Raw genomic sequence first — 16,761 nt, forward strand, 5'->3', positions numbered from 1 at the left:
TGGAGGACTGAAATGACTGGGGTGTACTGTGCAGTATTGACATATAAGGATAGAGGTCCTTTTTTTTTTTCAATTGGGAAGTGTCAAGGATATTGAAGGCACTGTTCAGCTTCAGAAAAGAGATAATGTTAGGATCAAAAGTGTTCTTCAAATCATACCTCGTGTCTGCATTTCATAAGACTTTACGCCTTTACAGTAATGATATACACTGTTAAAACGATCGTTGCTGCCAAATTCTTGTCCGTAGCACGAAATCAAAGCAAAGAAGTCTGGGTGGCAGTAGGCAAATGTTCAATAACTGTTTGCGTTTTTCTAATTTCTGTAAATTTCAGAACTCTTTAAAATTAACAGACGCAAACAATTGAATTAACAACAACGATTAGAATTCTTAGAAAGACATCTTTCAAGGGCTCTGTGGGTAGTAAATAGCTTCTTGACGTGGCAGCGGTATCTGCCCACTTCTCTTCTGCGTAGCTGCAAGAACTGTCGAGTCGAACAAATAGGAACGGAGCTGCTGGTACGTCAGTTGGTCCATAGCCTCCCTGATGGGTGCGAATGCTACCCACGCTGCTCTCATCTCTCTCTTCAGTTCTTCTTTCAAGTCATTCTCCATTTTGTTAGAACGTACGATGAAGTTCCGAAGATTTGGAAGCCTTCAAGTTGTACTACTCCGTCCTCGCAATAGACTTTCTTTATGAACTTTGTCTTTTTTCTGTTGTTTATCTGCAATCCTATTCTCTTCCTTGCTCCATTTAATTCCTCAAGCATCATCTCTGTTTATTTTTGCTTCTCGAAGAGTGAACGATGTCGTCCGTAAAATGAAGGTTCGAGAGGAATCTTACGTCAATACGTATGCGGCTTGTTCTTCTCTATGACCCTCGACACGGTCTGGATGTGGTCCAAGCAGCTGAAACCTGGCGGAATCCAGCTTGTTCTTGATGCTGGGCTTCATCCAGCGTCCTAGATATGCGCACGAGGATGATCTCGGTAAGCATTTTGTATGAAATCCACAGCAAGTATATCGGACGGTAGTTTCGAAGGTCCTCTCGGTCACCTTCCTTATGGATGAGAACGGATGGCGTTCTCTTCCATTGGTTTGGGATCCTTTCTTTCTGAAGTTAAGATGTCATGTGCGTCCCTAGACTTACATATAGGGGATGGCCATCAACCCAAAGAAATCTCCAGATATAAAATGGGGTCCGATGGCTGTCCTTGGTTTCATGCTCTCGATAGCGACTCGTACTTCCGAAGGAAAAATCCGTTGTAGGACTTCACCAGTGGGAATGATCGCAGTTGACAAAGGATTAGACGCGTGGAAAAGGTTACTGAGACAGTGTATATTCTGGAGTGGTAAGAAGACTTACCTTAAACTAAGCATCCCTGCCTTGGCGAGGATAGCCTTCACCACAGGTCATCGCCCAACTTACATGGAGCCTTACGAACCTTACGACATTTTGCTAAGACGATGGTGAATCTTTGTAGTGGTTTACCTTTAGCTAGGGCATCAGTCGTCCAGAGTCACCTCCACGCCACTATGAGGCGGTGGACCGTTGTGGAGGACACATGAATGTAATAGAGATATCATCGACTTCACCGAAACAACCACCGTGTATAAGAATCCTAATTTGGCTCTTTCTTGTTACCGAGGAAACATCTTCAGAGTTAAACCCGAGTTTGTGCGATGTGCATGTAGCCTTTACGCGAGCGTGCGTTATAAATTAATATGTACTTCAATATGCTTTGGTACTTACAGGCTGAATAACGCAGTTGCAACCAAGGAGAGCAAAATGGCGCACCTTCTGTGCAACAAAGAAAAGTGTCTTTTTTTTTGCGCGTGGCGAATGCTGACCAACATTCGTTTCCAGCATAGGTGATTAGTGGGTCACGTTAGCTCTATGCGAGGAATTTTTGCAACTTTTGAATTGAGACAAATCTGAAAACGGATTAATTACAGTTTCTTTTGGGATGAGATTCCACCACTTCATTCAATTGCAAAACTACGTCTAGAAGTTGGATTTTTTTTTTGAGTTTGCGACTTGCCACTAAGATGTTCTTTTTTTCGCAAATGGTCTGTCCAAGATGATGAAGTTGATTTGGTAAGAGAGATGTTATAGCCTAATCAACTCGAAACAGTTGATTTGGTAATCCCTATTCAATTAGTATCGTGAGTGGCGGAAATAGTGAACGACGACACGTACCAACCACCGACTGCACGTTGTGACTTTTGCCAGAGTCGCCTTCCCCATTACGAGTGTGAACGCTATGTTGTTTCTCCTAGGCTTTTGAAAAGTTATCATTTCTCTTTTATTTTCCTTTGTGGACAGCAAAACACATTATTGGCTACTTAACAATGATTGTGCACCATCCACATTTTGTCTGTATCGTGCAGTAAACTGCAAAGTCAAACATGTTTATATGGCTTCCTCAATTTCTTTATAATTAAAAACAGGTGAAACCTTTGATTATTGTGTCAGGCTTCCAGATTTTCTCGTTTTTTTTTCCGCTACAGAACATTCCTTCAGTTCAAAAATTTGTTTAACCACAGCATCCCGCCACAGAAGGTTTCACTATCCCTTCTCTAAGTTCGGGTTTGACTTTAAGGTCCAGTGCTGGCATGAAGCCTCAAGAAAACTTCTTAGTAGAAGAAACCACTTCAGGGGATAAAATAGTGAGATGCCCCTGGTTATTCCTCACTCGTTCAGATGCTTAACATTACATTTACAACTTGATAATAGTGTTTTGATATTTCGTCTTCTAAAGGAACTTCCATTTTATGAAGTTTTGGTTTTGCATCTCACATTTGTGCTTATTCTTATTCTATATTAATTCTCTATAGCACGTGTTGCATTCATTTTGTCTATAACATAAAGGAATAACTTCTTAGCAGCTCTCTTAACCTTACTAAAATCTCGCCAGAACTACAGTTTCAGAACCAGGTTTTTAGGTTATTAGATTCTTCACGGGAATCCACAAATCGTCTTTTTCTATGCCAAAATATTTTTATTATTTATTTATGTTAATTATCTACAAATATTTTTTCAAACATGCTTCTTTCTGGTCTCTTCTGGCTTTCTCTACTCATGAAGGGAATGCGCTCTTGATTGTAATAGTTGGGACAATGCCTCGTTTCCTAGTTAAAAGCAATTACACACTTGCGGAGGTTGTTATACTCCTATTCTAACTATGCATATGAAGTTGAATGGTGCCTTTATGAGTCTTAGACAGCAAGACAGTATAAAGATCCAGATTATGAGTGGTTTTATTGAGTACAGACAGTGATACAGTACGGTTCATAGTAACTTCTTCTGAGGTAGTCAGTTTTCTTGTACTGCTATAAAGGTTTTAGAAGGCTTTTCATCTCTTGTTCTGTTCCAAGGTAAATCAGGTCCTGAGAAATGAACATGATTCAGAAACAGCTCATTCCCTCTGACACTGCTGTGCCTTCGTGCTCAGTTTCATTGTATTCGCTGCAGATAACGAAGAGCTCTTGCCGTTGTTACATTTCCCAATATCCATCAACTTATTTAGTTCGCCGCAGTTCACTTCCTTTAGGACAGGCGTTTCTCATCTTCACAATCGCCATTAATGAGGTGTAGACCAGGTGCGAAGTTTTGAGATGTCGCCAAGGCTTCTGTATTTGCTAATAAAGGAGGACATACGTTTCTCACGTTGACAGCTGCCATAAACAAAGTGTAAATCGATTGCGAAGTGCCAAGCCATAGCCAAGGTTTCTGTATTCGCTGAGCGCTATGGCATAGATGAACATTATTAGTTCCTGTAGGAGGATTCGATGCGACAGAGCAGTTTCTCTTGCTGGTTTTGAGATGATGGGGAAGGAGATTGAGCGTGATCGCAGCCACATTTGTGAGCGGCGCCTCTAACCCTGTCAATTTTTGAAGAGAATCCAACACATTCAGATTTGCTGGTACGCTTCGTTTAATATTAAAATGTTGCAAGAAATGAGGAGTGATTGGAGTTTTTCCTTTACTTCTGATGCTGTTCAACTAGGCCCATCATAGAATTGAAGATCTATGTTTGAAATCTCACGATTTTTGTGTTTTTATCTCTTCGAGTAACGCAAGTTTGCTCGTAGGCTTCATTCTTGCATTCTTACAGAAAACCGGCGTCCTAATCCAGCCTAAAACTAGTCCTATGTGCATGCGATGTGTTTGGCAACTCTACTTTGGCTCAGAGATAAAGATGCTCTCTAGTCACTTTGTTGATCAGGATGTGCTTTGCCGCTATAACTTTTTGTTGTTGATAAGACTTTGTTTTGTAGTTTAGGCGTCTTAGCTAATTTAGAACAGTTTTTGAACTGTAAATATGAAGACGGATGAATTCTTATGGTGTAGAAGAATTCGTTCTGGATTTTTAGAGCAAGTAGGAAGGTGGGATATAATCACGTTTGTTAAATAAAGGGTCTGCTTTCCTAATAAGGTTTCCAGGTCCGTTTCCGGCGTTATCTTTTTCTTATTCATAGATGGCAATTTGATTCTCTCCAAGGTACTGCTAATATGCGAAGAGTGCAACTTGGTTCTTGTGACTATGGTCTTAACGTTTGCATCAGAAACATCAATAGAACACAACCTTTGTACTTGTGCAAAGATATCGGTGTAAGTTTTTTTTTTTTTTTTTTTTTTTTTTTTTTGTCAAACTAACCCAGAGTTTACGCGTGTTCATGAAGCCTTGAGTATTCGCGGTCAAGTCTCGTCTCAGTCCTATTCTTGCTTCCGTAGTGCTTCTAGGAATATCCTTACCTTGTCAACTTTTTTCTGTCAGTGGATCTTTCCAAAGGAAATTTATCTTTTTGAAGGTGTTCCAGATATGACAATATAGTCTAATAATAGAGCGACGATAGAGCCTTGGAATTTTTCCACGAAAGGTAGACAATATCCATTGTCTTGTTTTTGGGTCATTTGTTTAAACTTTACCCGTATTTCCGGACTAGTTCATGCTTCTCGTTTTTTCTAAGCTAGAGAAGTCTTTGATTTTAGTTGACTTCTAAATGGAGTTTTTTCTTTTCCAATTATCACTATTACCGTTATCAAAGTTCGTCGACAATAATGCTAACCTAACGTCCAGTCACCTCACCTCCTTATTTCATCTTCTTACTTTATTACCTGTGGTTTCAGTTGGCACATCATATGTTCTAGCGGCGTTGAAAAAAACTTAATACAAATGGAACTTGTGTGTGTCGAATATCGGTTGCCATTTTTGAACTCTATTATAAAAATTATTGGTTTGCGGTGGAGAACGTCATTTAATGATGGGCACTTTATATAATAGGCGAAATGTTATTGTTAAATGCTAAATGTTATTCGCAGTGCAATTTACATAAGTTCTTGATAACCGAGAAGGATGAACGTCTTCATTGTTGTTGTTTTTGGAGAAGTTTGTCGGCAGATTTTGCTATCGAACGCATCGTATGTCTATTTCATACAGTGGTGAAGTTATGGACGTATTAGTCAAAGTGTCGCAAATAAGTAAAAGTAGTATAATGAACGTCCTTCAGCAACCTATGTTGTCAGAAGGATCTTGCGAAAGGAACTTTGTTGTACTTGTTTAATTCGAAGTGCGAGTTCTGTGCACTATCATTACGCGGCCAACTAAGATAACTGCCAAACTTTTTCTGTAAAGCAGGCATAGCCTTAGACCGGATAGAATCACTTATCGAAATCAAATCACCCACCATTCTCATCTTAGGGCGTTTCTCTAAGAACTGTGAACATAAAACTTCGTTCGACAAACGTTTCTTGACATTTGCGTATAGATGAGCCTGTCTGGCTTGCAGACATGTTCGAGAGAAACGAATTTTGATGGCCACCATTTGTCCGTTTTTCTTTAGTACACCCCACAGAAAGTGAAACTGCTTTTGTTGTAACTTTATCATCACAGCGACGTAGAAAGTGGATGAGTCGAAGAAATAATATAATCTTCTGCCTCAATGATATAGCCTCTCGTGGGTGGGATGTAGCGTAGGCCACTCCTTCCGCTGCTTGATCAAACTCACATGCAAACAGATTTTGCCCCTTTTACTTCCAAATAACTGTACCATATGTAAAGTTACAGTACCGATCTTTAACGTCTCAGCGAGGTATCTTTGCTTATTGACCAACAATACGTCGCCTTTTTCTACGTAGAAATTTGTTTTATACCATTAAAGGCAGCCTATTACGAAATTCACGTTGTACGGAAGCAGCAGTGAAAACGTAGTGTTCGAATTGAAGATTACGGAAACGAGCGTAGCTCCGCTCATGTTCTCCCAGTCGTTAAACAGCGGAGCGGAAGACTGCGTGCTTTCCTACGAAATCAATTGTTACGTGCCACATTCACGTGTGTGCGGTCGAAGATTAATGAGGTCTCCTTACCAGCTTACTTGAAAACATCACCCCACGAATCTGGCGTGGCACGGATTTTCTCCGGAGTATACCTATATCGGGTCGTAGGTTATGAGGAAGAGGGTGATTCCGTCCATTTCTCCCTGTATCAATGGAAACCGACGACCCCGGAATGCTGCTTCTTATGTCGGCTTCTGTTGCAATGTTCAAAGTTTGCACCCCGCCCCGCCTGCGATCCATCGAATGAAATTGCGTATCGGGGCGTCCGAATGGATTTTCGATGAATCGCAGACGGGGCGCAAGGGTGGTGCGTTGCAATAGAGGATGTCGTAAGGAACCACATTCTGACGCCGCCTGTTTACAGTGATGCAGGGAGAGATGAGCGGAACCACCCCTGTATTTATAATCTACGACCCGATATAGATATGCTCCAACGAAAATACGTACCACGGCAGACTCGTGGGGCGATGCCTTCAAGTAAAACCAATGAATAAGCTGCTGAAGGAGAACTGCGCTTGTGCCAAGGTGGCTGTACTAATGTATCTCGTAGGATCTAAAGCGGTTTCCAAGCCGTTTTTTTTTTAAATGAGTAGGGTAATAGAGTGAATCCACGCTCGTTTCCGTGACCTACAACTCCAACTGTTCGTTTTTCTTGGGGTTTGAGCACAACGTCAATTTCATGATACGCTGTCTTCAACGGAAAATGATATTTGCTAGTAGGATGAAGCGCATATCTTTCTTGTCTTATTCAAGGAGTTATTAGCAGATGGAAGATACTGCCTCGCTCTTTCTGAGATATGAGCTGCTATAAAATCATTATATCAGATGAAGTCGCTGGATAAGAGTATGAATTTGTTTGAGGAAATGCTATAGGCTAGCCAGATTTACCCGCTGGACGAATTTGATATTTGTGCAGCGATACAAGAGGAGGTTAACAGATACGGAGGACAATGAAGATGTAAAATAACTGTGTGAGGAAGGAAATTAGTGGGAAAGTTAGTAGAACTAGAATTTACATTTACTCTTCAAGAATAAGAATCTGGTTGCGGTCATCTGGCCTTGTATGTTGCAGTTGTTGTATGTAGGCGCGTATGCAAGTCTGATGTCACTTGGATATGGTGTCCCTGTTTTCACTAAACGCAACCAGGCAGCTATGTATACGCAAATTATACTATGTATTATAGTATAATATATAGTATACAGTATATAATATAGTGTAGTACAGACGGTTAGTTGCGAGGCTACATGGCGCGTTCCCAGGTGGCGGATAGAGGGCTAATCAGTGACCACAAGCGACCTTGTTCCTGCCCAAAGACGCGGGTGGATTCAGAGGATGGACTCCCTGTTTTTGCTGGGCCAGAACTGACTCATGACATCTTTGTATCCCGCACAGGTCCGGCCAAAGGCCTGAAGTCAAATGGCTGGAAGATGCAATGGAGGCGGTTTGGAGTCGCCTTCAACAAATAAGTTCCATTTCTCCACTTTGTGAGGAGAAACGTTCTCTTACAAACCCGCGGGACTAGAGGTTTGCAATCTGCTCATTGGTTTTAAAACTTCACGCATGTTACAGTGATAGAAGAGTCTCCTGATTCCGGAGGAAAGCCTGGTACGGTAGCGCTAGGAAGGACGGGGTTGCAGGAGTCATATACTCCACCAAAACGGAAGAGGACTAGGATGACGATCTGTACGTATGACGCCCGGACGCTTGCATCGGATGCGGCTACTGAAGATCTGATGATGCAACCCAAGAAGACTAAGTACCTTGTTCCTCGTCATCGTCTCCGGACTGACCGAGGCGAGACGAGGCCAAACTGGAAGAACTGTTCTTAGGAACATGCGACACTAGAGGTGTTGGTGGAGTTGGCGTCCTCGTCACGAGTATGGCAAAGAACATCGACTGTTTCGAGGAACTTACGACCCGAATAGGACGTCTGCGGATGAGAAGATTTGGTACATTGTCAGCTTTGACTATCTTCGTCGCTTACGCTAAAACATCAAGCTACGAAGGAGAAGATAAGCTTCCTATATCGACCTGGAGAAGTTCTGCCGAGAAGATCATACCTTCTACAAGGTCATAATTGGTGATTTCAACACCACAATTGGCCTGAGAAGAACGCCTGAGGGAGTTCACATCAGGACCCACGGCCTACAATGGAATCACCAGGGGGAGAGGCTTTCCGAGTTCATCATGACGACTAAGACCATCCATAGGAACTCGCAATTCCAGAAGCCCTCCTCTCTACGCTGGACGTGAGAGCCACCTGGTGGAGAGTAACGTAATGAAATTGACCACATCCTCGTCAGTAAAAGGTTCTGCGTGACAGATGTCGCTGTTGTGCCAAAGTTCCATTCAGAATCGGACAATCGAGGAAGATTTTTCTTCACAAGGAGAGAAGAGAAAATCGCCAAGTTCAAAGATCAAAGTCCCAGAAATGTTATTAACTGGGATCTCTTCGCTACACTGGCGGGCGTTTGGGAAGATTCCGCAATGGACAACACCGATGAGGACTACGATCGTTTTGTTGAACACTTTCACGATTGCAGGAAGAATGCCCGGAGTTCTGAAACCTTCAAGAGATGCCTGTTTCCGGAAATTCGTGCTAATACACGATAGTGGAGCAGCACGAGGCAGGCAACCAGGAACTCTCAAGCTTTGCAGAGAGGCGATAAAAGACCTTAAAGAGAAAAGAGCAGAAGTGCTGGGTGAAACTGCAGGGGCCGGAAAAAGCATTCGCTATGCCCGTCGAAGCCTCGTCAATTGCAAGGGGAAGATGACTGCTCTCCGGAACCAGAGGAGCACGACCATCGCATCGAGTAAGGGAATGGAGAAAATCATCTACGACTTCTATCTGATTTCTTCGACAGCCATCTCCACTTGCCTCCTCACCATGTTAAGGAAGGTGGAAATATCATTCCAGAGGTTCTTCCGTGCGAAGTATGACATGCTATCATGTCGGTAAGAAATATGCTCATCAACACGCTGGCGAGGTTCTTTACACGTTACCCGTCGGAATCCAGGGTTCCTAAACAGTGTAAGACCAGCGAAACCGTGTTGTTGTATAAGCAGGGAGATCCACATGACATCGGCAACTATCGCCCAATCTGCTTACTTTCCGTCATCTACAAGCATCTATAAGCTCTTTACAAAAGTGATCCTTAATAAGATTGAAAAAAGTCTTGTATGAAGGACAGCCATGCGAACAAGCGGGATTTTGAAAAGGATTCAGCACGATTCACACTGTTTCGAAACTCATCGAGGTATCACGAGAGTACAAGATGCCGCTCTGTCTCACCTTCATTGACTTGAAGAAGGAATTCGACTCAGTTGAGACGGAAACTGTCATGGAAGCCTTGGGCAACCTAGGCGTCCCTAATAAGTGCATAAAGGTACTTCGAGAGTGTACAGTTACTTCACGACCAGAATTTCGCCGTTCTACAAGAATATCATCATTAACGTGAGTAGAGGGGTAAGACAGGTTGATACAATCTCACCTAAAATATTCACAGCCACCCACAAGAACGCAATCCGAATGCTGGAATGGGACGATATAGAAGTGAAGGTGATGGCTGCTACACCGCTTGCGCTTTGCTGATGACATCGTTGTGATAAAATTCAGCATCACTCAAGTGGAACGAATGCTGACCAAATTCAACAAAACATGTGGATGCATCCGTCATCAGCTGAATCTTCAAAAGACGATGTTCATGAGTAACGGATGAGTCTCGGATGCCAGATTAATGCCTAACGGAATTAGCCTATCCAAATGCACCAGCAACGTTTATCTGGATCGGGAAATGAACACGGAGAACAACCTGGCCCCGGAGCTACACAGGAGAAGAGAAGCGGCTTGGGGAGCGTATAAGAGCATCGAAGATGTAGCGAAGAAGAATAGGAACACCCGGCTCCGTGCTCACCTCTTCAACACCACCGTACTTCTTGCTTTGACCTATGCTTCGGAAACCTGGGCATTTCGCAAGCAGGAAGAAAACGCGGTGAGCGTCATTGAAGGCACAATTGAGAGAATGATGCTGTGAGAGTGAATATCGGGATACTCTTAGCATCACTCTCGCTCATGGCTTTCACGCAAGTGAGGGACGGGATTCGAAGTTCTCTTCTACGTCAGGGATCGAAGATTAGAGACGCCGCCGCGTTTGCCGCGGAAAGTAAAATAATTGATCCGCTTATACGACAACCGTTGGACCAGAGCCGTGAGCGACTGGGTTTCACGCGATATTAAGCGCACTACAGGAAGACTGCCGACCCGATAGTCAGCACCAAGTCCTTGAGAGAAAAATTCGATGCTCTTTGTGTCTCACTCGAAACAAGAAACCATTGGGCGACTCTGGCACGCGATCGGCACAAATGGAAGGATTACTGGCGCCCGCTCGACCAGTTCGAAGAACACAAGGAGTCATGTTGATCACGGTGATCAAACCACGATCGGGGAAGTAGAGCATTAACGGCAGAAGTTCCCCCCTGCGATGCAACTTGTTGCGCGACAAAACGCGAGCACCTTCGTCATCGTTCAACGTCCGCAACCAACGTAAGGTAACTCAAACAAGAAGGTTATTCAACATTTGCAGATACTTTACAGATTGCCATAGTTCTACTACATGCTATGGGTTGCATCGTTGGGGACATTAGTGCAACCAAGTCTGTTTCACACGCCTTTTTCTGGATTAGTAGTGAGAATTGAGCGTGATGACGCTCACATCCGTGAGCTACACTCCTGCCCCTTTTTGTTTTCGGTTAGATCCCAACATTGTCAATTTCGTTGTAAGCTGCGCAAAAGATTGATGCTGCAAACGTTTCACTCAGCTTCATAGCCATGTCACTTCGGTCACTCGCTGCCAACTTGAGGCCCTCGGTTGGAAACCGGTCCCCCATCCACCCTGTTCCCACCACCTCACTCCAGACTACCATTTGTTCGAGGCCCTTAAGCACTCTTTGATGTATGATGTTAAAAAAAACGTTAAAAATTCATTCTTCTAATCTACTGTTGAGTTTTTGTTTAAGTCTCAGCTCCCCAACTTCTTCATCATCTCTTCTTGCGAGGGAATTAAAGAACATCTTTTTTTTCAAAGGACCTAATAAAGAGGTCTGACCATCGGGTCGGCGGTCTTGCTGCGGTGCGTTTGATGTCGCGTGGTATCCAGTCGCTTACCGCTCCGGTCCAACGATTGTCGTTGGAACGCATCACGTGCCCGGTCCACCTTATTCTACTGTCTTTGGTAAACGCGGCTGCGTCTCTAATCTTCGATCGCTGGCGCAGGAAAGAACATCGGATTCCGTCTCTCACCTGTGTAAAGCGGGATACGCTTGACGTGATGCGCTTAAACGACGTATGAGCACAAAGTTCCTGTGGCTGGAAGTCTCTTAGGCATTTCGCGAGCGAGATTGCACGCAATATCTACGAATATATCTTTTTTGAGAATTGGGAAAAGGAGTGTTTTTCGGACTCTGTTTGTGTTTCCAAAGTAGAACCTGGCATTCGAAGACCTACAACCAGAAGGTCCAAAAAAAATTTTTTTTGAAGTCAATCATGACTCTGTGCTTTCCGGTTCCAGCATATTTTCCAGAATAACATATTCTAACTAAGCGAGTTATCCGTGGGATACAACGATTCATTTTACGATCCAGCGCTATACTCTAACGTTGTTGAATAGCAACCGAAATTCTTAGTGCGGCCATCACAGCCTACTTGGAATTTTGGTATGCACGTTGAGAAAAAGATGGTAGGCAGTATCTACGTAGACAATATTCTTCTACTTCTTGGGATTGAACAGGGGCTGCCGAGAAATATCAAATGTCAAAGAGCATGTTTTGAACACCGAGTTTGTGAAACAACACATTCGAGGACCGACAAGCAGCCGGTTCAACAGGGTTCCGTGGAATCCTTTGCGACACTGTAACCGACCGTTTTTCGGTTCTAGCACATTTTCTTGAAAAAATATTTTAACTAGACAGTATATCGTGAACCATATCAACTAGTTTTACGATCCATTTGACACAACCGCTCCACTCCTAGGTAAGATTCGAGTTATTGATGCTCAACGAAAAGTGACTGATGTGACTGGTCAGATCGTGTTCCTGATTCTATGGGGAAGAAATGGAACGAAAATGTAGAAAAGTGAACAATGCTGTAAAAGAGACCTCACCACTTATCATTCCATTGAATGAAGACAGCAGTACTTTGTGCATTTGGTTCTGTGCAGGTGCAACGAAATCCACGAGGGCAACACGCGCTCACTTCCAAAATGTAGATACTAGTACAATGAGACAGCTTGTTGGCAGAAAAACGAAACTGGCACACAGAAATAATCATCAAACTATTCCGACTGGAACTTAATGCTATTTTGATAGCTCTATGTCTGAGAGCAAACATTCTACAGTGTATCAAAAAGGGAATAGCTATTGTCAGCGTAAGTGGAAGCATAGCACTGCATTCTCTTGAAACGCCTTGCAAAATAACTATGTTTGTGCGAATTAGCGCGACAAAATACTCAAATCGAAGACAGAATTTGAGAATAAAGGCGCAGCTGTGTGGTTTCTGTGCGTAGACACGAACAATTTAGCTGATGGGGTGCGAGAGGCCTCACTACTAAATAAGTCGGAACGTATATCTGAATTTGAGGACCATGATGGATAACTAGTGATCCCAGTGTATGGAAATTGAGAAACATAAGAGAAGTCAAGATCTGTAGTGAGGATATGAGTCTGAAATGCATACACATTTCTACAAGTTAGACGCCCTTAGAACAGCTCCGAGTGCTGCGAAATTCCTTCACTTACCATTGTGAAAATGAGCAAGGGCACTGAGATCAATACAACATCTATAAATCAGTTCGAATTAAATGCAAATACAAGTGCACTAGGCTCCGCAACACTGACCATTTCTCATATACGTCGAAATTTGGATTTTGAAGATCTTCAATGGAAAGTACGCAATGAACATCTCGTTGGTGACAAAAATAGCATTGTCTCTCACTTATCATGGTTGAAATCCCCAAGAGTGCCAAATGACACCAAATGACCTGTATTTTTTTCCGAGCACATACGAATTTACCAGATTCCTGCTCAAACGTATAACAAGAACTTTCTTTGTGGTGAAGATCATACAATGACATTGGAAACAGGAAGGTTTTGGATCTCCAAATAAAACTGGAGCCTCCCGAACATTCCTGAAAACTTGTACGGTCTGTAAACGCTGGAAGGAACTGCCATTTATAGCCTCCTATATGCCATCATTACCGTATGATGAGGCAAGAACATCGAAACCATTCCAAAATACGGGTTGTGACTTCATGGATCCGTTTCTTTCTAGGAATTGTGATAATATGTATATATGCCTGCGCATTTGCTTAACAACACGAACTATCCACTTAGAAGTAGAACAGCCTCTCTACAGGTGCATTTTTGAGCAGTTACACACGTTTCACCCCAAGAAAGGAGAGACGTTCAAGACTAATACGTGCTGATCGTGAGACTAATTTCAAACTTGGTTTAAAATTAGTCTCACGATATTATTTAAAAAATTGTTGCAACGGATAGTGCATCTGGCAATTCTGATGTGTCGTACGGTGGGTACGGGACAAAAGGTATTCACGAAAATCGGTTGCTTGCGTCTGACTGTCTGCAGCGCCATGCGCCCTCGCTATTGCGACTGTCGCTTCATCAGCTTCGCAGCTTTCACGACCTCCTGGCACTGCCTGGATTCCATCCTCGTGCCACCCAACCGCGAATAAGGCTAATTGATACATATTATAATGATATATAACAACGAGCTTAGTCCGTGTGTGTATTTGTGTGTGTTTGTCTGTGTGTCACGAAATTCGAAAAAGGGGATACGAGGGGTCACGGGCGTCGGATTGGTGCGGACGTTGATGGACGGGGCATAAGACAAACGCAGCGCAATGTTGATGGCATTAACTACGACGCAGCGAAATTAACGATCGCCATTGCCAGTCATTTCCCGAAGGGTAAATTGTTGCTAGAGTTGTGAGTACCTAACGATACGCACCGTATTCCTGCGTTGAAATGACATTAATATGTTTCTGACGCACGACTAGACCACCCGAGTCTGATCTCCTTCAATAAAAATAGCGTAATAACGTAGGAGAGTCTGTAGTTAAGTTTGAACATTAGTGATGCTTCAGATTTGTGTCCCAAAATCCATTGTCAATGGGTTAACCCAAAAAAAAAAGCCGTTGGAATGCTTGTAAATATGCGGATGGGATTTTTTAAAAGCACCAGTCGAAATCCTTCAAAAAGCTGCTTTCAAACTTTCATCCAAAATTTGGTATTGTCAAATTTGAGACCTGAAAACAAGTGAAGTTTCGTTAACTTTTGCCAAACATTTTCACATCCCGGTGATAAGGAAGTCGGTAAAGTAGTTCTCGTCGGATTCTCTGCGGATGCCTCCGAGTGTACAGTGGGTATCCCCGAGAAGACGCCAGCATGCCTCGACGAAGCCGCGGTTCAGTAGTCCATGGAGACATAGACAAGGAAGCGTCTTAGATCCTCTTCTGGTCGTAGGGACGCAGAGAATTAACACAACTGCAAGGAAATATAAAAAGAAGAATGGTGAGAGTTGTCGAAATTACGCAATCAATTAAAAACAATGTACTTAATAATACATGTTATTTTGTGTAGTGGTACTAAAAGAGAAGGGACGAAATTTGTGTAGATATCATCTTTGTATAAATGAAGTAAGAAGTCTTACCAAATGAACTCTCTTTCTTCCATTGCTGTTCTTTCACTAGTTTCACAGGTATTAACATTGTTTGAAAGTTCCACATGGAAACAACTTAGGCCACAAAAAGCTTGGAACTTACAGAATATCGATAATCCTCATCTCCTGGAATGGTCACTTTGAAATTTGTTCTGGAAGTTCCGTTCTCCACAAAAAATTTATGTAGTTAATTTTAAGCTATTAGATGCATCTTTGCCTCATATTTTAAGTGAGGGTTTCTCTTGCTTCTGATGCGACTAGAGATCACCTTACCTCAGAACATTACTCCTTAAAATCTTCATCAGAAAATCCTAGTAGATGTGTCTGATCTTCCAAAACAATTTTGTAGCTCGTGAGTTATACCCTAACCTGTGATGCAGCGTACAATCAGCGGTGAGTAGGCAGAGTCAGCTGTTTAGGTAGCGACGACTGTGAATCTCGACAGAATACGCTCCATCACTATTTTCTCTGTCGAGACATAATCGGGGGATGCTCGAAAATCCAACGCGACTCTCGTCACGCTCATCCTGTGGATAATGAACAAAAAGGTACTTCAAGGATCCAGCTCCTTTCTCGTAATAGGGCAAAACCTGCAAAATGTTATTGATCACGAGTACGTTGTGGATATTCTGGTACCTCAACAATCTGGATGTGAAATAAAGATTTTTACGTTCTCCAGAAATTAATTGTAATCCGAGATTTGAGATGAATAAAAAGACCTGTGGTCCTGGATGTTCTAAACAATATTCCAATCTGCGAACTTCTACTGCAAAAAGTGTTTAGTATTACTTGTTTTACTAACTAATTTATTCTATGAACTTCGGAAACGACACTTTCGTTGACTCCTGAACGTCAATGAAACCTTAAATTTGCAAATCACTGAGGCAAAAAATGCTCGAAACGACATGTTTACAAATACACTAAAGATTTTGTCTAGTTCAAAAAGCGTGGATCATTTCGATTCTCGCTTTACAGTCGCGTATATCCAGCATGCACCAAGTGCAAGACCGCGTAGGTCCGAGAAGAGATGGAGGTTAATGAAACATCACCTGTTTTCAGGTAATACGTTCGACAAAATCGAATTATAGAAGCATATTTGAAATCAGCGGGTCATACACCTCAATTGATTGTGGTGGTTTAGCGAGTTTTAGTGATTTTCTAACGTCATGAGTGGTTCTACGCGTGCACTCTTAACATATCTGCCACAATTTTGCACTATTTCCGGTCGGCGTCAGACATGTAACGCAGGTTTTGTCGCTAGTTAAGGCAGTTACTGACCCGTCTCCACGGATCACAACAAGCTCTTCGAAACTCTCTTTTTCTTCCTTGTGAAACACTTTCATGGTCCTTCCGCATAAGTTTGCGTGAAAGGGATGACATGGTTCTGCAGGATTTTTTCTCCACTAGATTTATAGTTTATTTTGCTTATAGAACATCTCTAAGATTTCAATTCGTACGAATTGGATTCCTGCTCCATTTTCGTGTAGCCGTGCGTAATTAACTTCCTTAGCAGCCCTTTTCGTCTCAAAATTCGAAAAGGAAGAACCTTGAAAGCATGCAAATATGCGAAGTGGGACAGAATCTAAATCCTACAGGCTGAAGCCCTTGCGGGGATGCGGTCTGAGAGAAAAAAAGTGTCAAACTAGCAAAGAAGGGTGACGATAACGGAGGATGCTAGTAGTGCACAAAGA

At 42.6% G+C, this 16,761-nt stretch overlaps 4 protein-coding genes across 5 annotated transcripts; 3 read left to right on the top strand and 1 right to left on the bottom strand.

Annotated features, from left to right (window-relative positions):
* Positions 1 to 12: 12 nt before the first annotated feature.
* Positions 13 to 15,552, top strand: RB195_023275 (uncharacterized protein; the record flags this gene model as incomplete). The annotated part of the gene is made up of 3 exons (XM_064210646.1): positions 13 to 55; positions 4,504 to 4,613; positions 15,490 to 15,552. 3 exons carry the CDS (start codon positions 13 to 15, stop codon positions 15,550 to 15,552), a joined length of 216 nt encoding a protein of 71 aa, XP_064066527.1.
* On the bottom strand, positions 404 to 952 carry RB195_023276 (uncharacterized protein; the record flags this gene model as incomplete). Its single annotated transcript, XM_064210647.1, has 2 exons — positions 404 to 653; positions 843 to 952. 2 exons carry the CDS (start codon positions 950 to 952, stop codon positions 404 to 406), a joined length of 360 nt encoding a protein of 119 aa, XP_064066528.1.
* On the top strand, positions 8,013 to 8,416 carry RB195_023277 (uncharacterized protein; the record flags this gene model as incomplete). Its single annotated transcript, XM_064210648.1, has 2 exons — positions 8,013 to 8,109; positions 8,169 to 8,416. The coding sequence occupies 2 exons, from the start codon at positions 8,013 to 8,015 to the stop codon at positions 8,414 to 8,416; spliced, it is 345 nt and encodes a 114-aa protein (XP_064066529.1).
* Positions 8,663 to 10,791, top strand: RB195_023278 (uncharacterized protein; the record flags this gene model as incomplete). Of its 2 annotated transcripts, XM_064210650.1 has the most annotated exons (5): positions 8,663 to 9,294; positions 9,566 to 9,725; positions 9,956 to 10,047; positions 10,112 to 10,331; positions 10,588 to 10,791. In XM_064210650.1, the coding sequence occupies 5 exons, from the start codon at positions 8,663 to 8,665 to the stop codon at positions 10,789 to 10,791; spliced, it is 1,308 nt and encodes a 435-aa protein (XP_064066530.1). The 2 variants fall into 2 exon arrangements, with proteins under 2 accessions (XP_064066530.1, XP_064066531.1); XM_064210649.1 differs by lacking the exons at positions 8,663 to 9,294; positions 9,566 to 9,725; positions 9,956 to 10,047 and having other exon boundaries at positions 10,134 to 10,331.
* Positions 15,553 to 16,761: the final 1,209 nt, after the last annotated feature.

The sequence above is a fragment of the Necator americanus genome, chromosome X (genome assembly GCF_031761385.1).
Source record: "Necator americanus strain Aroian chromosome X, whole genome shotgun sequence".
Classification (NCBI taxonomy): domain Eukaryota; kingdom Metazoa; phylum Nematoda; class Chromadorea; order Rhabditida; family Ancylostomatidae; genus Necator; species Necator americanus.